We start from the raw sequence: 24,077 nt of genomic DNA, 5'->3' as shown, positions 1-24,077 counted from the left end.
TCTCCCATGGCGCTCGCTGTGGGGAGCCATGGCTGCCCTTCACCAGCCTGTCTCCCTGGTCTGTGAGTGCTCAAGATAGGCCCGCCTGTCGCCTCTGCATTCCTGGGGCCCAGCACAGGGTCTGCACACCGGAGATGCTCAGGAAATGCTTGCTGAGGTGCTGGCGAGCTGGGAAGCTGGACCCACTGGTGGAGGGAGCTGGAGATGAGGCTGGGCCATTTTTTCTGAGCTACGAGGGGCTCAGGACAGCATCCAGAACACCTGTTTGGGTGTTAGGAGCGCTGAGCTCTAGCCCTAGGTCTGTCACAAGTAAGGAGGTCACTTCCCCTAACTGGGCCTGTTTTGTCTTACGTGGAATGAGGGCACTGGACCAGCTGACGTCTAAGGGCTCTTCCAGCGCTGGCCTTTTGTGAATCTCCACCCTCATCTGGTGCCACAGGCTGACTTCTCCCATGTGGCCTGTGGGCCAAGTCCTCCCCACACCACAAGGGGGCGCTCTACACAAGCCCCTGGGAAGCACCTCGCCTTATACCCACTAAGTGTGTGCACAGGTATGGTGGTGGGCCCTTACTCACATCCGGAAGGCTTGTGCCTTCTCAGACACAGAACTCCGGATGCCCAGCCACCAGGCACACCACAAAGTGGCCTTGTACATTGAGAGTTGCGGTACAGAAGTTTTGTGTTGAGGGACGTCTTCAGCATCTTCAGTCTAGGCCCCCACGTCCTCAGTGCTCACCCTGGTCCCAGAGAAGGGACCATGACCTGCTCCAGGCAACAGTTCCGTGAATACTCCTTGGCATGCCTGACCTGCCTAATTTCTGGGGAAGAAAAAGACTCACCAGTAGGATTCGAATCTTTTAATTTGGGAATGATGAGCTTCCTCCTGAATCCTCCTCCCTCCACAACACCCCCTCCCTGGCTGAGCTTCATCAGGAGCCAGATCTCAGAGCGCCAGGCTCCACAGACAAGTCCCCGGTGACTTCTCAGACCAGGCTCCATCTCTGCAGGCCTGGGGTGGGGGGCAGTAGGCTGGGGTGCCAGCAAATCCAGAGATGTGTCTGGGCTTCATGGTCCCCTTTGTCTGGCTGAGCCCGGAAGCCAGGTAGCCCCAGGGTCACTGCTGGTCCGCTGTGAAGATGGAGCCAGGCAGGGAAGGGCATGTCAGGATAGGGTAGCTGGGGCAGGGGGTAGAGGGGACCTCTCCTCTCCCCAGAGCACAGCCACTCACCCTGGGTGGCCCTGGGCACTATCTCAGTCCGATAGATCTTGAAGGCATCATAGGCGAAGACGGAAACCAGGATGATGCCAAAAACCTGTAGGAGTAGGGGCAGGGATGGCACAACAAAGGCCATCAGGCCATCAGATATTAGGGAAAGGGAGGCGGGTGGTATGGGACAAGATGTGAGCCAGAACCCTGGGCACTGGTTGGACTTGGGGGAGGAACAGAAAGTGTGCAACCACCAGGCAGAGGTGCTCGGGGGGCTAGAGAGCTGCGTGGGGCTGGACTCACAAAAGCAGCAATGGCAGCTCCATCCCGGGAGGTCACGGCCGCAAAGGAGACCACCAGGAAGATGATGATGGCACTGACACAGCGGAGGAAGTCCTAGAGGGTCAGGGATGCAGGGTCAAAGGGAAGTCAGAGGGCAGGGGAGCATCACCCCGAGGTTTTCTAGGCTAGTCAGTGGCTTGGGCCTCAGGTACTGTGAATCTCTACGTGGAGATATCCCTGGACGCAATGTAATGCACTTGAAAGAGAAAGAGGAGAGAGGCCCACACTGCTCCCCAGGGAAGGGATACAGATAAGTGCAGAGCGACCAGGGTGAGAAGCCAGGGGCCTGGGGTGGGACTGGGGCTGAGGCCAGACCTTTGGTGAGTGGGAGAGCAGACCTAAGGGATGTGCGTCCTCGATGTCCGTGACCCAGTAGCTGTGAGATCAGTGTAGATCACAGCAGTTTTTTAGTGTGGGGCACAGCTTGGGGCGAAGCCCAGCTGGAGTGTGGGGGCTGGGCCCCCTACTGACCCAGGGAAAGGAGAGAAGCTGGGAGAGGAAAGGGAGACTTGGCGTTCAGAGAAGAAAGAGACCAGAATGAGGTGGTGGAGGTAGGATCCCTCACCAGACAGGGCCAGTTCAGCCGATCGAAGCGCTGGTGGTACTGGGTGGCGTAGAGGAAGAGGAAGGCCAGCGTGATGAAGAACTCGAGCAGCGCTGCGGCCATGTAGGCCGAGATGGAAGCCGTGAAGCAGATGAAGATGATGAAGGTCAGGGCCTGCGGGACGGAGTGTACAGAGCTTGCCAGGCAGGGGACACAGGCACAGCCAGGCCTTGCCTTCCCCTCCTCGGGAGCTCCCCCTGGCTGGCCCCCCGACCCGCCTTGGAGGTCTCCCCATCCCTGTGGTGAGAGCCACATGCCAGGGCGTCTCCAGCCTCCCGCCTCTGCCAGCCCAGGCCGCCCCTGCCCTGGGGTCCCAGCAGCCGCAGCCGTTGGCCAAGCTGCACAGCTCCAGGGGCACCATTCTAAGGAATCCACGAAGGACGTGTCCCTCCCGCTGATGCACAGAGTACAGTGTGCACGCCAGCTCCCAGGGTCATGCCCGCAGCAGCCCCGCTGCCCCATAATACTCTCCCCACCCCCAGATGCCTAAAACTCCTCTAACGAGCACCGAGGGCCTTTGGTTCCATACGGAGAGACAAGGCATAGGAGGCAGATGCTCCACGGAGGACTCTGGGGGTCCCTGAAGCTCTGGCGACATAGGATGGCGTTTACACTAAGGGCTTGCTAAGTGACATGGGGAAGTTCCTTTCCTGAGGACAGATGTTCGTGGGGAGCGGACGATGGACAAACATGGGGCTGCAGGAAGCTTTGTGATAGTTGGACTTCTTAGACAGGCCAAGAAGTGGCCATCTTAGAGCCCAGGGAAAGACAGGCTGGCGTCCCATCCCTGTGCCTCACACTCCCCCCGGGTCCCAGAAAGCTCTTCTAACTTCATTCCTTCCTGCTGCTGCTGAGCCTTCAGTAACTGCCTCCAGATGGAGAGGCAGCAAGAAGGCAGGGCAGGAGACGAGGGCGAGGGCGGGGTGGCCGGGCGCAGGAGGGGTCCAGAAAGCCTGGGAAGGGAGCCTGCCAAGGGGTGAGCCCTGGGGGAGGGGAGGAGCGGGTCATCCCGGGAGGGATGGAGGCACCAGGTGGGGAGGCGGCTGTTACCAGCTCAGTTTCCAGCAGGATGCCTTTGAGGGAGGAGAGGAAGGTCTTGTCCACGCTGAAGCCCTGGAGCCCTGCAGCTGCCCCCTCTTCAGGGGGCCGGTCCCGGCGATCCCAAGCACTGAGCATCTCCACGGGGCCCACCAGGCACAGCCCCCCACTGCCACCAGCCCAGGAAGGGAAACAGGAAGACGGAAACCTGGCAGGATGGGGAAGCAGACAGGAGCAGGAAGGCACTTTGAGAAACCTGAAAGTGAAGCGGGCAGGCCTGCCGTGGGGCCGCCCAGGGAGGCTCGCCCAGATGGGCCTTCACCCAGCTGCCCAGAGTGGCCCTGCCGGGGCCTGCACCAGCCCCCCAGGAGGCACATGGGGAGGAGAGGGGAGGGCCAAGGAAGGGGAGTGGTCAGAGCCCAACCAAGCCTGGAGAAGGGGAGAAGGGAGGAGAGGGGAGAGGAGGAGATCCACGGAGAAACTGGGAGGAGCTGGGAGGTAAGCTGAGAAACGGGCTGGACTAGGTAGGAGCCCCCCAAGGACCTGAGCCTGAAGTTTATGTCCCCCTCCCCTAAACTTAACCCTCTTCCTGGCCCGGTCCTTTCTCTCTTTTCCTTTTAGGGAGGGTGGGAGCTGGAGCCCGGCCCAGGCAGCACCCCCAAGACCGAGCTGTAGCAGCCAAGACTGAGGACAAAGACAGATTGTTGGGGGGACAAGGGGGCGCTGTGTGCCTGCTGCAGTGCCTCAATGGGCCTCTGTCCCTCCAGCATGCCAGGAGGGGGGCCTGACCCCACCCCGGTGTTCAGGGGCGGGCCAGGGAGCCAGAGAAGGGGAGGGATGGGAGGCCGCAGCGGAAACTCGGGAGGGCAGAGGGAGAGGGCTGTAGGTGAGAGCTGATGGAGGGGACAGGAAGGGAGCCAGCTGGGGACCACAAGTTGTTCAGGCACCAGGGATGCCGAAGACAAATTAGGCCACTTTTAAATGCAGATTATTTATTTGGATAAGTCTCTCCATGCTCAATAACAGCCTTTTCCTCAGAGTTGCCCATGCCAAAAGACTAGTAACTACACCAGGATGTGTGCAAAGTAGATGCTCACTGAGTGGTTGATCAATGAATGAATGAACAAATGAAGAAATGAAATGAGGGGCTCTCCATTAGCAATGGGGAAAATATCAAGAAAGTCCACGTGCCACACCAGGGCAGTCAGGGATGGGAGGAAAGTAAGAGAGTCAGGTGGTGGCCTCCAGAAATGGGCAGATTTAACACCGTTCCCGAGAGGAAATGCCAGGACACCAGCTTCCAGAGGCCATAGCAGTCTGGGCTCCCTTTGCTTCACCCTGCATTTCCATCCACTCCCAAAAGTGCAAAGTGCGGTTGCCCCCCAGTCCCCCAGCCTGTCACACGATCCCACTGCACCAGTGGCGCTTTGGAGGGGCTGAGCGTTCAGGCGTCCTGGCTCACCGTGGCAGGTGGTTGTACACCCAGCTCCAGCGTTCCGACCAGGGACCGGCCACGGGCGGCACGACTAGGCCATCACACGGGGCCGCACACACACGCAAGCCAAGGAGACGCGGTAGAGCCTGCGTTCCAGGCAGTAGCCATCGTGGGCGCCCCGCTTCCCAGGGCACGGCCGCCGGTAGAAGACGGTCTGGTTGTGGTAGAGCAGCTCCGAGTTGCCCAGGGGGTCCATGTGGGAGCCTGTCTGCAGGCTGACGCAGTGCGGACATAGGCACCGGGCGTGGTACAGGTCCTGGGGGAGCCGGTTCAAGTCCCTGTCCAACCTGTGGGGGTGGCACTCGTCAGGCCCGGGAGGGAGGCTGGCAGGGCAGACAGGGGACAGGCCAAAAGCAGGGAGCCCTGGGGGAGGGGGGAGAAATGCCAGAGGAAGGAAATGTGGGGGGGTGGGGGGCGGGGTGGGGGGCAGCTGACTTCTTGTCCCAGCTGTGTGTGACTTTGAAGAAGTCACCCCCTCCTCTCCAGACTTATTTTCCCCAACTGTAAGCAAATGTGGAGAATGGAAGAGAGGCTTTCCAACTGGTCCTGGGAGCCCTGGGGAGGCCGGGGAAGGTGAGCAGCCTCCTGGCTGAGCCTCGCCAGACCAGCTCGCCTTCCATCTGATACACACGCTGGGCTCTGGCACGAGGCTTCTTTTTTGTAATTGTTATTACGGTTTCAGGGGTTTTTTTTTTATTATTATTATAAAAGTAAAACCTGTTCTTACACCCAAGAATTAAAAAGTATAAAGTGAAGACTAACAGTGTGTCTCCCCACCACTCCCAGACCCCAGAGGGAGCCACTGTCAACCACTTCCTGCGCATCCTTCCAGACACTTCCCACGCACATATTATAAGCACACACAAGGGTGCACAGTGAGGCTTATTCTGAAAGGACTTCATGGCCAAAAACAACTTGAAAAGTAGATGATCCCAAGGTCTGGGACCCCCAAAGGCTGGCAGGAAACAGCTGCTGGGTTGTAAGGCTGTTCTCCATACAGACAAGCCCTCACAAGCCGGGCTCAGCTAGTGCAGCCCTTCCCAAAGTGGGTTCCCTAATAAGTATCCTGCAAGAGAAGGCGTCTGTGGCCAAATGAGTTTGGGAAACTCTGAGTTTAATGGTTTCCTTTCTGGGACTTTCTTTTCTTCCAGACTTGAATGTGCTGAGTACATTGTGAATCCTGAAGGGGTGAGGGCTGGAGCATCTTTTCCCACACTTACTTGACATCGTCACTTTTTTCTGAGGAGCAGATTGTGGGATGAGTGTTGCAAAGAAAACACTTTGGGGAAGACCAGCCAAATGGTTATCAGGGGTTCACAGCCTCCCAACAAGAGGTCTGGATCTCAGCCCAGTCAGCCCTCTAGCACCCGGCCTCCCCAAAGGGGTTCCCACCTCTTTGAATTTAGCCCAGAACCCAGCCAACTTTAAAAAAAAATCTTTTTTTTTAAAGATTGGCACCTGAGCTAACAGCCGTTGCCAATCTTCTTTTTATTCTTTTTTTTCTGCTTTTTATCCCCAACCACCCCCCCAAGTACACAGTTGTATATTTTAGTTGTGGGTCCTTCTAGTTGTGGTATGTGGGATGCTGCCTCAACATGGCCTAATGAGTGATGCCATGTCCGCGCCCAGGCTCCGAACCGGCGAAACCCTGGGCTGCCGAAGCAGAGCGCGCAAACTTAACCACTCAGCGACGGGGCCGGCCCCTCAGCCAGCCTTCTGAGACCACTTCAAAGCACAGTGACCTGGAGTCTCCACCCCAGATCTAGTCTCAATCAGAGCTGACGCCCCCCCCCCCCACCCCACCCCCACTGAGCTTCTCCATCCATCTCCAAAGCCAGGGCTAAGACAGAACTAGACTTAACGGGGAGTGGGAACACACACTGCCCATGAGGACACAAGACAGAAGGAGAAATATGTTTGGGATCCCTAAGGGCCTAATTTTTAATATTTGGTGTCATTGTCCCAATTTCAGTGCTTCCTAATAGTTTTTACATCATGGCACAAATAGAGAAATATAATATTTGTGTGGCACACTGGGTGAAAAAATAAGACTGCTCATGATCAAAGATAACCAGACCAAGGCTTCAGCCACCCAGCTGCCCCCAGGCATTGACGGTTTCCCTATCTTGGCACCATTACAACCCAATCACAGCCAGGCAGTAGTGTTTAGTATTGGGATGCTTCGTGACTGTATCATATCATTATTCTCTGATATTTTAGTTAGAAAAACAAGGCCATTGTAGGGACAAAAGAAGAAGAAGAGGGGGAGGAGGGGAGGAAAATGAGGAGGAGGAGGAGGAGGAAGAGGAAGAGGAGAGGAGAGGGAGGAGGAGGAAGGAAGAAAAGGAGAGAACCAATATTTTCTGTACTGAGTACAGATTTTACATATATTATTTCATTTGATCTGCACATTAGCCTATGGGGTATTATCTCATTTTCCAGATGAAAGAAAACTGAGCTTTGAAACCTCGAGTAATTGGCCCAAGGTCACCCAATAAGTGTCAGAGCTAGGACCCAGGCTAGGCCTTGTCTAACACCCAAATATTTATGGCCTCTCCGAGACAAAAGAGGGCAGGTAGGCTGGCATTGGGTGGAACCGCCCTGGCCCTGGCACACACCCTGACCAGCACACGTGCAGGCATTCAGGAGGGGACAGCAGACTCACTCATATCGCCAGGGGGAGATGGACCTGCTGTTGAGAGGTCCGTCTTCGCTGGCCCTGCAGGATTCTGGGTGGTGGGCGAGGTTAGCAGTCTCTGGGGGAGGCACGTGCGCAGTGCTCCACTTCAGCCACTCCTCAATGGGGTCCTGTCCTTTCTTGGGGCAGCAGCTGGGCCAATGGGTGCATTCCTTGTGCCACAAACTGAGGGTGGGGGTTCCCATGACCATTGCCAAAAACACAACCACCTGTGGGAAAATGGCAGATCATATGAAATAATATATGTAAAATCTGTACTCAGTACAGAAAATATTGGTTCTCTCCTTTTCTTCCCTCCTCCTCCCAGGGGGGGAACCGCTCTCATCTAAACTCAGTGCAGCTCCCCCAGCTGTTCCCTGAGATCCTGGTTTCGAGCCTCCACCTGGTCCCCAGCCCCAAAACTAGGAGCCCAGCCTCCCTCCACCCTCAGCAACTCTCTGCTCCTTTCCTGTGAGCTGTCAGTGCCTGGCCAGGCCACTGCACCCTCACCTGGTACATGCCGGATGCTGCTCTGCTGCTGGTCCAGCCCTGGTGTCACACTGGCTGACAGGTAGGCCTTGTGGGAGCAGGCTGACTGGAGCAGTCTAGGAGTCCTGGTTTTATTTTCAGCAAACCTGTTTTGTTTATTCAAATTTATTTCCACTACCTTTAGAGGGAGTGACCTGAGATTAAAAAACAAAACCAAAAAAAAAAAAAAAAAGAAGAAGGCTGAAAGTGTTTCCAAAAGCTGCTTAAAATGTTCATGGAAGTTGTGATTAACGTTATTGTTACCCTGGAAGCGTACTGGGTAAACTTTTGTTCTTTGCATTTTTTCTCAGGTGTCAAAGCAATAGTATCCTGCTATTTGGAGCCTTTGGGAGCTGGTTGGCTTGGTACCCAAAATTAGGGAACAGATCTGGCCTATCTTTAAGAGGCCTCATTTCCGTGGTCTCTGCTGCTCCCACCCGGGGCCTTGTCTCCACCATTCCCCTTCTCAGACTTCCCTTGATCACCCACCTTAGTGAACATTTCCCCTCTATCTCCTTTGACCCTCAACCCTTCTGTTCTCTGCCCCCTTCCTCATCTTGGATGACCCCAATTTCTATGACCTCCTCATCTATGACTTCTTTTCCACTGTCCCTTACTGACTCCCTAACTTCCCCTTGTCTTCTCCAGTGGCCACTCCGACCCATCCCCGCCCTTTTCCTGACCTCCTCTGGGCTAGAGATATAGGCCTAACCCCACAGCACCACAGAAAGGCCCCAACCCCATAGCTTGCTGGCTGGATGCACAGGGTCTTATGGAAGAAGATCTGGTTACTGTCCCATTGCCCAAACGAGAAGGTGACACCAGGAAGAGGAGAGGCACCGGCAGCCTCACCTCAGACCCAGGGAGGTCCCAGCTCCAAGACCAGCCTGTCCCCACTCCCACTTACAGGGCCTTGGGGACAAGGGCCATAGCAGGCAAAGCTGCCACTCTCAGTCCATGGGGTGAGCCCACCCAGCCTCAGCCCCCCAGCTCCATGGGCCACTGTTGGCCAGGAGCGGGTATGTGTGCTCAGAGCTGGGCCTGACCCTAAAGACGCCGGTCAGCCAGGGGCCACCTCACCTGGGAGGCGCAGTGCTGAAAGCAGCCCAGAGCCTACTTCCCTCCCTTCCCTTCATCCTTCCCCGTTACCCCGCACCCCCACCCTGACCCCCCTCCCCAACACACTCAGACACAGACGTCGTCTCTAGAACGCTGTTTCCTGATTTGCATGTGCTTTCCCTTAGAAAATACTCCTCTGGTAACCAAGGACTCAGGACATAAACAACAGGAACCAGGGATCACCCAGAGTGCAGAGTGAGGAGGAATCCCTCGAAGGTTTTATGGCAAAGTGGCCCCAAAGCAGAGGAAGGATGAGGTCGGGGGCATGCTGGAGAACGGGAGAGAAGCCGCTCTGGTGAGTTTTGGGGGGCCGGAAGTGAGGGTGGGGTGCAGACATAGGGGAAACAGACAGTGGCTGGGGGAGCAGGACACTCAAGAAGAGTCCTGAGGTCAGGAACACCTCACCCCGCCCCCTGCTCTCTACCCTGAACCCCCCACGCCCGTTCACTCCCACGCGCCACGACCTCAGCTCCTGTGTGTCATGTGTCAGGCTGGTGCCAAGCCCCGCACATGCATCAGCTCATTTTATCCTAACAATAAACCATGAGATGGAAACTATTATCCCCATATTACAGGTGAGGAAACTAAGACGCCAAAGAAATTTAGCAACCTCCCCGGGGTTGCACAGCTAGGAAGAGGCAGAGCCAGTTTTCCACTCCAGCCTGACCAACTCCACATCTGAGCTCCTGGCGTGGAGGCACCACACTGTGCTGACCCCTGGTCAACTGCATGTGAAAGGGAAGCCCCCTCAGTAAGTGTTTTCCCACTCACCCGGGCTGGAGCTGGGATAGCTCTCACCTGCCCACTCAGGCGTCCTGCCCTGCTGGCTGGGGTCCACTGCTCCAGCTCCCTATTCCCCAGTCTTTGGTCTGGCATGTGGCCCCCAGGATGGCTTCTGCTGTTCCGGAGAAGACCCTAACCCCAGAAAAGCCTCTGAGGGGGCAGTACTCTTCCAGAAGAGCTGGATCCCTATGGGTCTCCCCCAAACCAATCAGAGCCTCAGAGCCTGACATTGGCCCAGCTCCCCTGATCTTGGCCCCCATCCAGGAGGGGTGCCCGAAAGAGCTGGAAGGGACCCCAGCTACTTGTTTCATTTGCTGATGCTGCAAAAGGACCCACATTTGTTGCCCAGGATGTTGCCCTTAGGAGAGGCCTTTGGGGGGTCCCCCTACCTCTGTACTGGGACCTCCTCTGAGGAAGCCCCAAAAGGCAGAGGGAGGGCCCCTCCAAGCACAAGTCTCCCCCAGGGTTGGCCTTTCCCCCCGTGATGATCAGGCCTGACCCGGGAACCCGTGCTCTGAGCCACACGCCCCCTGCGTCCTCCCGTTTGCTCAGGCTCTGCCCTTATCTCAGTGGCATCTCTGTGGAACTCCTTGGGGTGACTCCCTGCCATGAGAAACATTTTCCAGAGGGTTTTCCTCCTGGGGTGACTAGTTTTGGAATCCCTGAGTCACGTCGGCTTCCACAGAATCCCTGGGGGTGTGGGGAGACGGGGGTGGCGAAGGGGACAATGGTGGAGGCAGAAGCAAAGGAAAGTTCGCCCAGCACCTGACATCAAGGGTGCCTTCCACTGTGAGCTCATCTGCCCGGCCCGACCTGGCAACCAGAGGGGACCTGCTGGGAGTCCCACCCCGGAGTGCTGGGAGGAGCGCCGTGCACCTGGCAGGAAAGGGCAGGGAAGATGTAGGGGTGGAAAACACTCCCACCTGCGACCAGGAAAGGCTCAAGGGGCTTGCAGGAAGCGAGAATATGGCGGTCCTGCCCTTTCTCAGAAGGACATTCAAATCCCCACCTGCTGCCAGGAAGTCCTGACCCTGCCTCTGATCAGCTCTTGACCGTGGGCCCTCTCTGGTCCTCTTTCCTCATTTATAGAAGTGTGTATGTGCTTTTTGGGGGGCAAGTGGGGTAATCCAGACGAAAACAAAAGCACCAACCAGCTTAGCTGCTCTGGACCTCAGCTCCTGAGGTAGAGCTGAAACCACAGGCCTCAGCAGGGTCTGCTGAAGCTCATCACACTCACCCGATGTGAGGTGGGGGCACCGGTGGTTAAAATGCCGCCATACTTCCACCTCTGCTGGTACATTGATGCTGTCCTCAGTCCTGGGGCAACCCCATCACAACCTCCCTGTGATCCAGCAACTAAAGGGTGAATGCCCCGCCCAGATGGGGGCCTCCAGAACACTGCTCCCATGCCCCAGGATTGGTGGGTGAACATGGTACTGGTTGCTAGTTACCTGTAGTATCCCCTTTAGTTACAAAGATGCTGAGGCTCAGAAGCCTACCTTCAAAGAGAACCCAGGCTGGCCTGGGAAACTCCCAGAGAATCAGAGTGAACAGGACAAGAAGCCCCACGACTCCCTCCCCCACCATGTGCCCCGTGCCTCCCCACCGAGAGCCCTCGGCTTACTCAGCTTCGTCCTCCAGTCACAGCAGCCCTGTCCATTAATTCATTCACCAAATATTTATGGAGTACCTACTACACACCAAGCACTATTCTAAAACCTGGGAATGCAGAGGATGGCGAGAGCCAGATAAGGTCTTTGCCTTGTGAAGCTTACATTTTAGGAGAAGACAGATGATAAACATGGAAACAAGACAATTTCCGATAATAATAAGTGGTATGAAGAAAATGAAACAGTGTTAGGAGATAAGCAGTTATGAGGGGGAGGGAGAGGACGGAGGGGCTGCTTTAACTTGGAGAGCCAGGGAAGGCCTTCCTGAGGATGCAGAATTTGACGTTTGAGGGAAAAGGGAAGAGTGGTCCAGGCCGAGCGAGCAGGGCACGTAGAGTCCTGGAGGTGGGGAAGAGCTCCACGTATTTGAGAAACAGAAAGGACAGTGGGGATGGAGAGCAAAGACTAAGGGGAAAGCAGGATGAGATGAGATGAAGAGGTGGGCAGGGCCAGATCACATAGGATCCTAGAGGCTGCGGTGGAGCATTTGGTTGTTATTCCAAAGTCAGTGGGAAGGTATTGACCAGAATCAAGCACGATCTCCATGATGTGAGTTCTTCGAGGGCGGGCACCCTCGCCTCAACATTCTGCTGCCTGCACAGCGCTGGCATCAAATAACAATCCTGACAGTTGCTTTGATCCAACATCTGCTCATCATGGGCCAGGCACCTTCTCAGGATTCTCTGAACCCTCACAACAAGCTCACGCGGTCGGTTCCATAGTTGTCCCACTTCACAGACAGGGAAGCAGGGGCTCCAAGAGGTCATGGAGCCTGCAAGGTCACTGGCTAGTGACGGAATCAGGATTAGAACCCAGGCACTCCCAGTTCTAGAGGAGAACTGGGAGAATCTGTGAGCACCTGAGACATTCTGATTAGCAGGAGAGACCAGAACAGGTCAAGGAAGGCACAGGGGGAAGAGGAAGAGACCAGCCAGTGGACGCTGCTGGGAAGGGGAAAGAAGCCTGGGACCCAGAAAGCCAGATGGAGGGGTTCCTTTCCTTTCTACCCCTTGAGTACGTTAGGGGCAAGACCCAAAGCTGAGGGCCTGGCTGCCTGGGGCTGCCACCCACCCACAGTCTTAGTGACTGGCCCACCCTGGCTTTTTCCCAACCTTGCCTAGAGCCCAGAACTCTCCCTGAACAGGTTAGAATTACCTTTAACTCCTCTGAAGGAGAGGGCAGAGATGAAGCATAAGGACAGGGAAAAGGCTCCTCCTGCCCTGGACAAAGAAACATTGTCAGCTTTCATGAAAGCACAATTAGGGGGAGTTGGGGGTGGAGCCAAGGTGAAGATGAAAAGACAGGAGGGCATCACTGTGCTGGGCACTCCTCACCGAAGTGACTGTTAGAGATGAGGAATCAGACTCAGCTGTTATATAACTTGTCCAAGGTCACCCAGCTAATAAACCAGGATTCACTCCCCAGTCCGACTAGCTCCATTCCATGTGTGGGCATGCCAGCAGCACAGTCTTGTCTTCCGTCAGGTTTGCTCTCTGCTCCCCCCACTACCTTTCTCCAGGCACTGAGCTCTGAGCAGGGAGCCCCATCACCCACCTCCCAAACCACCATTTTACCTGCTCCCAGCAATTATTTCCTGCTAAGCCTTTTCTGGCCTCCATCTATTCCCCCTGGTGCCAGTCAGAGCGTTCATCTTTGGGAACTGGGTTTCCCGCCCACCTCCATCTTGGACCCCAGTGTGCCTTGGCAGTCCCCTGGGCAGAGATCATATCAAGTCACTTTCCAGCAGCTGAATGTCTGTCTTGCAGGAAGCCAGGCCTGCCAGGGCTGGGGTCTGAAGGAGGTTGGACCAGGGTGGAGCTGGAATGGGGAAGCTCTCCCTTCAGACGCATCTGGAAATTTAAAAGTTCCTCTACGTCCTAAGGGAGCCTAGGTCTGTACAGGATTCCCAGCCCCACGCCCATGTCTGCACCCCATCTCTGAGCCAAGCCCAGAACCAATATTGTCCATCCCCATGTTCACCCCAGAATCGCTCTCTATTCCACCCATAAATTCCACCCTTCCCCTTTGCAGAGGGCTCTTATAGGTGCCCAGGCAGCAGGGAGGGGAAGGCTCAAAGACAGGTGTTCCCCCTCCCCTCCTGGAAATGCCTAGATTATAGGCCTGTGGAATGTGGGGAGGGAGGAGGGGAGCATGTGCCCAAGGCCCCAGGTTCACAAAGGGGCTTAAATTAGACTTCTGATGTTATCTCCAAATGACGTTATACATGGAGTCCTTGTCTGTTTCATGTGTTTGAAATGTTAATTTGTTCTATGTAAACACTGAAAATACACTACAGCTTTTCAATCCTGTTTGGCCTCTCACTTTTAAACACCAGGAACCTCAAAAACGGAAGAAGGAAGGCTTCCCTAGAGCCTCTGGAGGCCTTGATGTGTGCCCCCAAAGGAAGAGCCAGGGGGAGGGGTAGCTGGAGGCAGGCAGCGCGCACTAAGAAGTTAAGAGCGCAGGAAAGTCGTGTGACCCGAGATCGCCTGTCCTTCCAGCTGAAACTCCTGAGTGCAGATCCAGCTCCGCTGAAAGAGTCCTGCCCTGATGGGCCCACAGTCCCCACTCCTGCTCGTGACAGCAGAAGTGAGCCAGAGCCAGGGCAGGGGACAGGCCCAGACTGGCAGAGGAGTGTAAGAGGCGGCACAACCCGCCCGCCCGCAGCTCTGGGACGCTCAGGCTTCACCTTCTCTCGCCAGGGCCAGAGTCCCCGCCCAGCCCCAGACCCCCGGCCTGTCCCCGGCAGGAACGGCCAGGCTAACCCTGCCACCCCTGCAGAGACAACGCTAAGGGAGAAAAGAGGCTCCGCTGAGGACCCCAGAAAGGCGGGAGGAGCGCGCTCCCTCCCACGGGAAAGACAGATGTGGGGCTAATAAAAGGGAGGCAGAAAGAGGCGCGGGGCTGCGGGGGCGCGGCAGGGGACAGGAGCTCCCAGTAGGGAGAGGATCGGATCGCGGGGAGGTCCGCCGCGCCGTCGGGAGGAAGAAGGCGCCGGGGAGAGGGGCCGGGAGGGGACGCGCAGTTTGGCCCGAGGGTCCCGAGCTGAAACTCAACACCCGCCTTCGGAGGGATCGTCCTCCTTTCTCCTCCGCCCCTTCCCTCCCCTCCCTTTTCCCCTCCCTCCTTTCTTAATCCCCAGGACCGAGCCCCGCGCCAGAGCGGAGAGGGCCCGGGGGAGGAGAAAGGAACCGCACTGAGAGGGAGCGGGAGCGCGGGGGCGGGGGGCGGGGGCGGGGACGGGGAGCCGCGAGCGGGGGGTGGGGGGAGCCTGAAGGCCACGCGCGACCCTGGAGACTTACCAACCCGCTCAGTGCCCCCCACCTCCAGGCGAGTCCGCAGGACCCTGACCCCTACCCCTCCTTCGCCTCCTCTTTGCTCTTCCTTTTGCTTTGTGGCCTTTCTCTCCCTTCCCAGGGACACGGGGAGCTGCCCTGAGCTCTGGGGCGCGCCGGGGGGCCCTGCGAGGGTGCGCGTGAGCGGGGTGGGGGGCCGGCGCCTGGGGGAGGGAGGTGAGGCGGGGGAGCTCGCGGCCCCGCGCGCCGCGCCGAGGCTGGAGGAGGGCGGCGTTGGGAGGCCGTCCCGCCCCTTCGAGCCGGGCCGCGTGCGACTTGCGAGGCGCCGTCGCGGGGCCCCGGGACCCCCGGGCGGGCCGCGGGCGAGTGCGTGAGAGCGCACCCCCCTCTCCGCCGCGGCTGCGAGCGTCCGGACCGAAAGCAGCCCCCCGGGCAGCCCAGCCCAGCGGCCGCGCTCTCGGGGGCTTCTGGCGCCAGCCCGGCTTCCTTCGCCAACTTGGGCGAGTCTGAAGAGGGACGAGCGTCGCAGTTCTCGCTCCCCCTCCCTCCCTGCCCCCCTCGCAGCGGGGCCGCCGTGGCGCCCGGGGCCCCGACCACAGCCCTGGGAGCACCGCTCGCCGGCGCGGCCCCCTGGTGGAGGGGTGGGCCCTGAACTCGCTCGTCCGGCCCAACCGCCCCGGCGGCTTCTCCCTGCCCTCGGGGCCGCCCTGAGCGGCCTGCAGAGACGTCGAGCGCAGCCCCAGCCCCCGCCGCCTCGCCGGCCCCGGCCCTGGAAGGGGGCTCTCGGCCCATGCGGACCCGGGGTTCCCCCGCGGCCTAGGGCAGCCAGCCCCCCGGGCCTGGCCAACCCTGCGGCCCTCGGGAGGCCGCGGGGACAGTAGAGCGCGCGCCCTTGGATGAGGTCCCGCAGCGACGCCCCGGCCCGCCCCGCTCCTCCTCCTGCCCGGCCAAGCTGCCTCCCATTTGGGGAGTTTTGTGGGTTTTCTTTCTCCTCCTCCAACCTCCGCGGAGGCCACGACTCAGGCGCCGCAGCCGGGGGCCGCCTCCATGGTGCGGGGCAGCGGCTGCTGAAGTCAGCGAAACCGAGCCTGGCCCGGAGCAGGCCGCGCGCGAGGCCAAGGCCATGGCGGTAGCCACGTCGGTGAGTCCCACAGGGAGAGGAGGCTGCCGGGCAGAGACCTCCACAGCCTGCCCTGCACTCCTGTCACTTTTATTCCGCCTTCTCTTTGTCTCTCTCCTTGGTCCCTTTCTTCTCCAGGAGCCCGTGTCCCCCGCCTCTCACTTCTGTTCCCCTTCTCCCTCCCACTCCTCACCCCTAGCTCCTTCTGGGTCTGGGCTCCCCCTTCTCTGCCCCCCTCTCCATTCTCCTCTTTTTCTTTCTAGAGGCTGCCCCTGGATGGAGGGGAGGGGGCGAGACCAGCCCGAGTCCTGTCTGCTCTTTTATGGGCGGGAACAGATGGCCACTGGTGGTTGGCAGGGGCTTGTGATTGGGAGGCAAGTAAAAGGTTGGGAGGGAGCTGAAAGAACAGAGGTGGCTCCAGGGAAATGGGAGAGGCCCTTCTCTAGAGGAAGGATGGAGGAAAAGGGGGAAATAGAGCAGGAGGGAGATCAGACAGGGAGAAAGAGAATATAGAGGGAGGAGGGGAGGTGATGTCAGCCAGCCTCTGGCCACTTTCCGGGGACTGGGGACAAAGGGAGGAGACAGCTGGCAAGATGGGACAGTGGGAGGAGGCCTCCCGGAGAGCCTGTGGCCCACTGCCACCCCAATCAAGGCAGCCACTCCCTCACAAGTCAGCTGGGCCCCTGAGGAGGGGGTAGAGCAGGGATGGCCACACCCAACATCCATCAGTCTAACAGCAGCTCTGGCCTGGGTTCTGACATCGTGAGCTGCACAGCTTTGGCCCCATTGGACAGAATTCAAACCTAACTCAGGGAGGAGCTCTCCACAGCCCCACCTCTGCTTTCTGCCCTGCACTCCTTGTAGCCTGAATCCAAGCAATCCTGGCCCCCTTCCACCCTTTCCCAGGAAAGGCGAGGCTGCCTCTTGCTTTCTGGCCCCTCTAAAGGGTATTCTGGGAAGGAGGATTGTGAGGCTGGAAAGAGAAGCGTAGCTCCTGACATCCTCCCGTACCCCTTGAGGATGAGTTCGAGTTCCACTCCTTCTCAGACCGAACTCCTTTTAGTTCCTCAAACTATGTGATGGTGAGAAGACCCTAGCTCGGAGCCAGGAGAGGTCCTGAAAATAGTGGGGGCGCTCTGACGGAAAGATGCTGGCTCCGAAGCCGGGCCGGTCAGCTTTGTAGTCCCAGGAGTTCAATTTTCCTTTTTACCCAGAGGGTGGGTGTGGAGAGGTATTTATGGTAATTAGACTCAGGATCCTAATAACAGCCAATATTTATTGAGCGCTTACTGGCCCTAAGCTTTGTCCTCGTCCTCGTTGTCCTTATTGTTTGACACATTATCTCATCCAGTCCTCAGAATGATCCCGTGAGACTTAGAAAGAGGCAGAGCCAGGACTCAAACCCACCCCACGTGTGTCTACCGCAGAACAGACCCAGAACGCTTAGAATCTACAGTTAGAAAGCAAGGTGCCGAGCTAGCCAGGAATGGGCATCATCTGGTTAGCAGGTTTTCTTTCTGTGGGGCAATATCCTTTAGAAGCCAAAATATAATCAGAAAATGGTTTGGTGAGTTTGGAATCAGGCAAGAGGAGAAGTCTGTTTGTTGTTAAAGTCACCCAGTCATGAAGGGCCGGACAGCCTCTCGCCTGAGGGCAACACGACACGTGGCCACCAGGGCCTGCAGGCCAAACCCAGCCTGCCCGAGACCTTTAGCTTGAGATGTCTGCTGAATTAGTCAGCCCACAAGGCCACCTGCACAGTACTGCCTGCCTTCCTGCTCTCCGTCACCACTGCCCGAGGTCCTGCTGCCAGGGGCAGTCATTAACAGACACAACTGAGGCAGAGTAGATTTTGATATTGTGAGTGGTTTAAGCTCGATTCTACCAAAGGACCTCGTGAGACCAGAGCCCTGTGAAGGGAGCTTGGGTTTAATGAAGACTGCACATGCGCTTGAGTCATGATTGAGTCATAGACCCTCTAGACTGAAGCTCTGTTACTATGATAAGAAGAAAGTAGGTCCTTGTGTTGGTGATTGTGGAGAAGCAGTTGAGGAGTGAGGGAGAGGGCGGGCTCGGAATCCGACAGCCGCAGGTGGAAATCACGCTGCTCCAGCTGTGTGTTGTTGAGCAAAGTACTAACCTCTCTGGTCAGTTTCCTTTCCAAATGGGGAGAAGGACGGCTCCTCACTCCTAAGGTGGTCGTGAGGATTAAATGAGATGAGATGATGAGTGCAACGATTTGCAAGGTGTCTGGATACATATTCTTTGCTTGTACCTGTCACTTATTACCTGAGCGTATGACTCTTGAAAGTAAAAGCTTAGATGTCCCCACCAGACAGGACTGGAAACAGGCTGGTAAATGCTCTTGGTTGGTCCGCCAGCCCCGCTCCATACACACACCCACACACACAGAGGCATATACACTTTTCTCTTCTCCATGGTAAACTCAACTTCTTCCGGTAGAACCTTATTTGCTCAGACTGAGAACAAAACAGTTGCTTTGGCTTCTGTTTTCTTCCCTCGGCCTGGGCACTGTCCGGGCTGGCCTTCTCCCCGTCTCTCAGGATGAGGGGTCTCTGCAGCTGCTTGATCTAACCTTTTGCTTGTGGGGGATGCTCCCTGGGAAGCGAGAACGTAAAGGAGATTCTGTGGGAGACCTTAGCAGGGCTGCCTTGTGTTCATGAGGCTTTGGAGGAAGTTCTTTCAATGTAGGTTTATTGGGGACTTATTCCAAGTCAGGCCCTATGGCAGGGCTAGGAACACAGCAGTCCCTGTTCTCACAGGGCTTAGTGTCAGGGACAAAATGGATAATAAAAAAGTAAATAGGCAAATAGTGTAAAATATTATAAAGGAAACAGTGGGTGGAGACAGACACAGAATGGGCTGGGGAGAAGACTGCAGAAAAGAACTTTTTGAGAAGGGGAAACTTAAGCAGAACTGAAGGATGAATAAGGGCCAGTCAGGGGAAAAGCATTCTGGGTAAAGAAAACAGAAGGTGCAAAAGCCCTGAGGTAGGAAAGAGCTTGCCTAGTTCAAGGAACAGAAAAGAAGAGGGAGAGTGCAGGGGAAGAAGCTGGAGATGAGGCAGGGCCCAGTCACAAAGAGCTGAGTCAGGAGGTCAGATTTTTAGCTTGAGGGAAATGGGGAGCTCTGAAGTGTTTTGAGCAGGGGGTGACCTGACCTGATCTGTGTGTGAAGACCCTTTTCCCTGCTCCCACCTCACCCACCAGGCCCAGCTGGCCCGGGCGCTCTATGACAACACTGCCGAGTCCCCCCAGGAGCTGTCCTTCCGTCGAGGGGACGTTCTACGGGTGCTGCAGAGGGAGGGCGCTGGCGGGCTGGACGGCTGGTGCCTGTGCTCCCTGCATGGCCAGCAGGGCATCGTGCCCGCCAACAGAGTGAAGCTCCTTCCTGCTGGCCCAGCACCCAAGCCCGGCATCTCCCAGGTACCCCCAGCCCAGCCTGGCTCACCATCTCCAGCCCCAGAGCACAGCAACGAGGACCAGGAGGTGAGACCTGGAGCCCTCTCGCCCCCAAGCCGGGAGAGCCCTGAGACCGCAGCTCTTCCCTGACTGCAGGGAGGGGGTTGGAAGGTGGCTAAGCTCCTTTGAGACACACGTCATCTGTCCCTGGTGCCCACTCCTGACCCACCCACCTGTCTTGATACCCCAGGTGTATGTGGTACCACCCCCAGCTCGGCCCTGTCCTACCTTAGGACCTCCAGCTGGACCCTGCCCGCCCTCCCCTGACCCCATCTACAAGGTCCCCAGAGGCAATGGGACCCAACTGGCTGCCCCTGGAGACGCCTTGGAGGTGAGGGCCGGAGGTCTGTGTGCATCGGGCAGGGAACAGAGGCTGTCAGGGGGCCCCTTGCTGAGCCTGAGGGTGACGAACTGCTCCCTCTCCAGGTCTACGACGTGCCCCCCGCTGCCCTCCGAGCTCCCACCAGCGGCCCCTATGACTCCCCCGCCTCCTTTTCCCGCCCTGTGGCACTGGTTGCCCTGCGGCCCCCCGGAGAGGACGAAGCTCCCTATGACGTGCCTCTGGCCCCGAAGCCCCCGTCAGAGCTGGAGCCGGATCTGGAGTGGGAGGGGGGCCGGGAACCAGGGCCCCCCCTCTACGCCGCCCCCTCCAACTTGAAACGGGCATCGGCCTTGCTCAACCTGTACGAAGCGCCTGAGGGACTGCTAGCAGACGGGGAAGGGGGGGGCACTGACGAGGGCATCTACGACGTGCCGCTGCTGGGCCCAGAGACACCCCCTTCTCCAGAGCCCCCAGGAGCCTCAGCCTCCAATGACCAGGACACTCTGGCCCTGCTTCTGGCCAGAAGCCCCCCAACCCCACACAGGCCGCGTTTGCCCTCAGCTGAGAGTCTGTCCCGCCGCCCTCTGCCTGCCCTGCCTGTCCCTGAGGCCCCCAGCCCTTCCCCGGCTCCCTCGCCTGCTCCAGGCCGGAAGGGCAGCATCCAGGACCGGCCTCTGCCCCCACCCCCGCCCCGCCTGTCTGGCTTCGGGGGCCCCAAGGTGGAGGGGGATCCAGAGGGCGAGGAGGTGGAGGACGACCCAGCAGGACAGCACAATGAGTATGAGGGCATCCCGCTGGCCGAGGAGTACGACTACGTCCACCTGAAGGTGAGCTGCCTCCTGAGCCCTCTGGCCTGCACCGGGGCTCTCACAGACCTGGAGTCAAGGGCCTGGGACTCTGATGGCGGAAGAGACCTGGGGAAGGGGCGGGGCGAGGGGCTGGAAGACTTCTGTGCTGAGGCCCTGATCCCCTCCTGCAGGGCATGGATAAAGCTCAGGGATCCAGGCCCCTGGATAAGGCCATCACGGGGGATCCCGAACTGCTGGAGGGGGCGCCGCCAGAACAGCAGGTAAGCCTGCAGGGCTGGTGCCGGAGAAGGGGCGCAGGGGAGGGGGAACAGCACCTTGGAGGGAGGCATATTCTTCACTGAACCCTCAAGGGAAATAGATTAGGGTGGGAGGAGAGTTTGTGAAAGGGGAGGAGTGGGGTAGAGAGGAGTTACTAGTCAACAGGAAGGAGCTGGAACTTAGAAAAGGTATCAGGAATTCAGAAAGAGGGGAAAGAATGTGTTGGAGAGAAGTCAGGAAACAAAGCAGCCAAGGAGCAGAATTTCTGGACTGTGGGTCAGAGCTGGGCTGGTGACTGCTGAGGCTCCTTCCAACTGTAAATTCCTGGGCTCCTAAGAGACCTGGCCCCTAATCCCAGCTCCACCACTAAGAAGCCAGGGCTCAGGAGCCACCTGTTAATCTCTCTGGGCCTCAGGAAAGTGAGGCAGGCTCCACAGCTCTGTCCAGAGTGGTCCTAAGCACAGTAGCTACCATTTATCGGGTATGTCCCGAGGGCTGGACCCTGTAATGGGTCAACACTGATCATAATCATAGTCCTCGTACAGGGCTTACAGTGTGCCATGATCTGTTCTTTCTATATACTGTGTCCGTTAATCTTCACTGCAGCCTCAGGAGGCAGCTCCCAGGACTGTACCATCCACTGTGTTAGCCACGAGCCACCTGTGGCTGTTGAGCACCCAAAACTTGGCTAGTCTGAATTGAAATGCGCTGTAAATATAAAATGCACACTAGATTTTGCAAACTTAGTATGAAAAGAAAATCTCCATTTTCATATTGATTACATTTTACTTTAAAAGAAATTTTTTTTAATTGCTTTTTCTCCCCAAATCCCCCTAGTACGTAGTTGTATATTTTAGTTGTGGGTCCTTCTAGTTGTGGCACGTGAGACACTGCCTCAACATGGCCTGATGAGCAGTGCCATGTCTGTGCCCAGGATCCGAACCCGCGAAACCCTTGGCCGCCAAAGGAGAGTGCGCGAACTTAACTACTCGGCCACGGGGCCAGCCCCAAAATGACAACATTTTTAATATTTGGAGTTAGAAAAAATATACTAGTTTCTTTTTACTTTTCTTAACGTGGCTACTAGAAAATTTAAAAATTACACATGTGGTTCGAATAACGTTGATACAGTCATGTGTCGCTTAACAACGGGACACATTCAAGGAACTCACGGTTAGGTGGTTTCCTTGTTGTGCGAACATCCTAGCGCGCACTTACCCAAAACGAGATGGGACGGCCTACTACACACCGAGGCTCTGTTGCTCATCTTACGGCAGGCCCATTGTGCGGTCCATCGTTGACCAAGACGCCATTATCCAGCACGTGACTGTATCAGGCAGTGCAGTACCGGATTCCCCATTTTGGTGATAAGGAAACAAAGAAGTTCAGAGACTTGTTTGAGGTTATTTGAATGCAGATTTGTCTGACATCAACTCTGGGCACTTTCCTGCCGCTCGCTATGGGAATCAAATTTTCCGATGGCAGAGTTAGGAGCTATAGAGGCTGCACTCAGGATGAGAAACAGAGGGAGGGAAGGAGAGAGGAAGCCAGAGCAGAAGTGACAGTAATGAGAGTGTCCCCACTGACCGCCCCTCTCGCCCTCAGGAGGCCCTGTCCCCAGGGGAACCGCTGCTCCTGCCCGCCAGAGACCTCCAGCTACTGCATTTCTACGCAGGGCAATGCCAGAGCCACTACTCAGCCCTCCAGGCGGCCGTGGCGGCCCTGATGGCCAGCATCCAGGCCAACCAGCCCCCACACCTCTTCGTGCCCCACAGCAAGCGGGTGGTGGTGGCCGCTCACCGCCTGGTGTTTGTTGGGGACACCCTGGGCCGGCTGGCGGCCTCCGCCCCACTGCGAGCACAGGTCGGGGCTGCAGGAACAGCACTGGGCCAGGCATTGCAGGCCACCGTGCTGGCCGTCAAGGGGGCTGCCTTGGGCTACCCTTCAGGCCCCCCGGCCCAAGAGATGGCACAGTGTGTGGCAGAGCTGGCAGGGCGGGCCCTGCAATTCACCACCCTGCTCACCAGTCTGGCCCCCTGAGGGCCCCTTGGCCCCACTCTGCCCCTTCCCTGCCTGCCAGAGCTCCCCTCCAGGCCTGGGCTGGCTGGGGGGCTCTATTTTAGGGACAGGGAGTGGTGGAGGTCTTCTTTCCCTCTCCGCCGTTTCCAGTCATCTCAGTCCCTCACCCGGGGCGGCTCCTCCCTCTACCCCGCAGCTTTTTGTACGAGCCATTTTGTATAAATTATTTATATTTAATGTTATTCCCTGCATTGTCAGGGGCAGGTGCCCGGCCCTCCAGGGCAGGGAGGAACTGGACTCTCCCCCTCCCTCAGCCTGGGGTAGAGGTTCTTGGTCACTGCACTGCCACCCACCTCTGGAAGCTTGGCCCCAAAGAGAATCAGGTGGCTGAAACCTGGGGCCACGCGGGGCCGTTTCTTGTCCTGTTTCTTGGCTCTAGAACATCAGTGCCTCATTGTCAGCTGAGCGCAAGGGCAGGGCATTGACTGCCCAGAATGTGAAGGTCTGGGAGAGGCCAGGGGCGGGAGAGAGCTGGCCCTCGGGCACTGGGCACGCACGTCAATAAACTCGGCTGTCTGGCTCCCTGCCTCTGCTTCTTGGGAGCCTGGATGGGGCGGGCCTCATGCCCCTCAGCCCAATGGGACACATGCTGTAGGCAGGATGCCTGTAGGGTTTTTGGGGAAATTTTGCTGTTTCTTCAACAACTGTTCTTTCAGCGCGTTTTCAGCTCCCATGACGTGCCAGGCACAGGTCTGAAGGTGCATCGTGGGGATGGGATGGATATAAACAAGTCAATTAAAATAAGTAAATAAAGAATCTGCCACAGATTTGACACTTGCTAGCAATGGGAAATAGAGGGTGATGTGAAGGGCTAACTAGATGAGGTAGAGGCCACTGAAGGAGACTTTAGCCAGGATGGTTGGGGGCTGATAGCTGAGCCAAGACCCCGAGGGTGACAGAAACAGGAAGGGCCTGAGAACTAGCATTCCAGGAAGGCTGACACTGATTACTGACTGGCGGGCCTTTCCTCCAAGACCTCATTGTCAGGTGATGTCATTAGAGAGGTGCACATGTGGAGAGGGTGGCCACATGAGCCTTGAAAGGTGCCGTCCTGAAGAGGTCCCCCCTGCTAAAGGCCCATCCTCCCCTTTGCACCACAGGACAGCTCTGGCCAACGGGAGAGGGCTGCGGGCCAGCCAGGGCACCCTCCCCTTTAGGTTAACCCCGAGAGTCCAGTCCTTAAACACCCCTTCCTGGGCCTCCTGCTGGCCGTCCTTCTGGACACTATCTTTTAGAGGAGTGGAGGGA

At 57.4% G+C, this 24,077-nt stretch overlaps 3 protein-coding genes and 1 long non-coding RNA gene across 6 annotated transcripts; 2 read left to right on the top strand and 2 right to left on the bottom strand.

The window, feature by feature from the left end:
- Window positions 1-842: 842 nt before the first annotated feature.
- CMTM5 (CKLF like MARVEL transmembrane domain containing 5) lies at window positions 843-3,801 on the bottom strand. The gene is made up of 5 exons (XM_008529011.2): window positions 3,204-3,801; window positions 2,115-2,267; window positions 1,511-1,603; window positions 1,229-1,313; window positions 843-1,128 (listed from the first exon to the last, which is right to left on the bottom strand). Exons 1-5 carry the CDS (start codon window positions 3,327-3,329, stop codon window positions 1,115-1,117), a joined length of 471 nt encoding a protein of 156 aa, XP_008527233.1. The 5' UTR covers window positions 3,330-3,801; the 3' UTR covers window positions 843-1,114.
- On the top strand, window positions 3,606-13,767 carry LOC139077840 (uncharacterized). Of its 2 annotated transcripts, XR_011530415.1 has the most exons (5): window positions 3,615-3,689; window positions 5,838-5,874; window positions 7,692-7,934; window positions 9,136-9,305; window positions 9,586-13,767. It is a non-coding gene; the product is annotated as an uncharacterized lncRNA (long non-coding RNA). The 2 variants fall into 2 exon arrangements; XR_011530416.1 differs by lacking the exon at window positions 5,838-5,874 and having other exon boundaries at window positions 3,606-3,689.
- On the bottom strand, window positions 4,164-15,028 carry IL25 (interleukin 25). Its single transcript, XM_070587032.1, has 4 exons — window positions 14,766-15,028; window positions 7,874-8,046; window positions 7,352-7,593; window positions 4,164-4,973 (listed from the first exon to the last, which is right to left on the bottom strand). Exons 2-4 carry the CDS (start codon window positions 7,880-7,882, stop codon window positions 4,718-4,720), a joined length of 507 nt encoding a protein of 168 aa, XP_070443133.1. The 5' UTR covers window positions 7,883-8,046; window positions 14,766-15,028; the 3' UTR covers window positions 4,164-4,717.
- A 21-nt stretch (window positions 15,029-15,049) lies between these two features.
- EFS (embryonal Fyn-associated substrate) lies at window positions 15,050-23,349 on the top strand. Of its 2 annotated transcripts, XM_070586815.1 has the most exons (7): window positions 15,480-15,900; window positions 16,143-16,253; window positions 19,110-19,388; window positions 19,552-19,692; window positions 19,788-20,510; window positions 20,663-20,752; window positions 22,356-23,349. In XM_070586815.1, exons 1-7 carry the CDS (start codon window positions 15,883-15,885, stop codon window positions 22,788-22,790), a joined length of 1,797 nt encoding a protein of 598 aa, XP_070442916.1. In that variant the 5' UTR covers window positions 15,480-15,882; the 3' UTR covers window positions 22,791-23,349. The 2 variants fall into 2 exon arrangements, with proteins under 2 accessions (XP_070442925.1, XP_070442916.1); XM_070586824.1 differs by lacking the exon at window positions 16,143-16,253 and having other exon boundaries at window positions 15,050-15,900.
- Window positions 23,350-24,077: the final 728 nt, after the last annotated feature.

Source organism: Equus przewalskii, chromosome 1 (genome assembly GCF_037783145.1).
Source record: "Equus przewalskii isolate Varuska chromosome 1, EquPr2, whole genome shotgun sequence".
Classification (NCBI taxonomy): Eukaryota; Metazoa; Chordata; class Mammalia; order Perissodactyla; family Equidae; genus Equus; species Equus przewalskii.
This window is presented reverse-complemented; position numbering and strand designations above follow the sequence as displayed.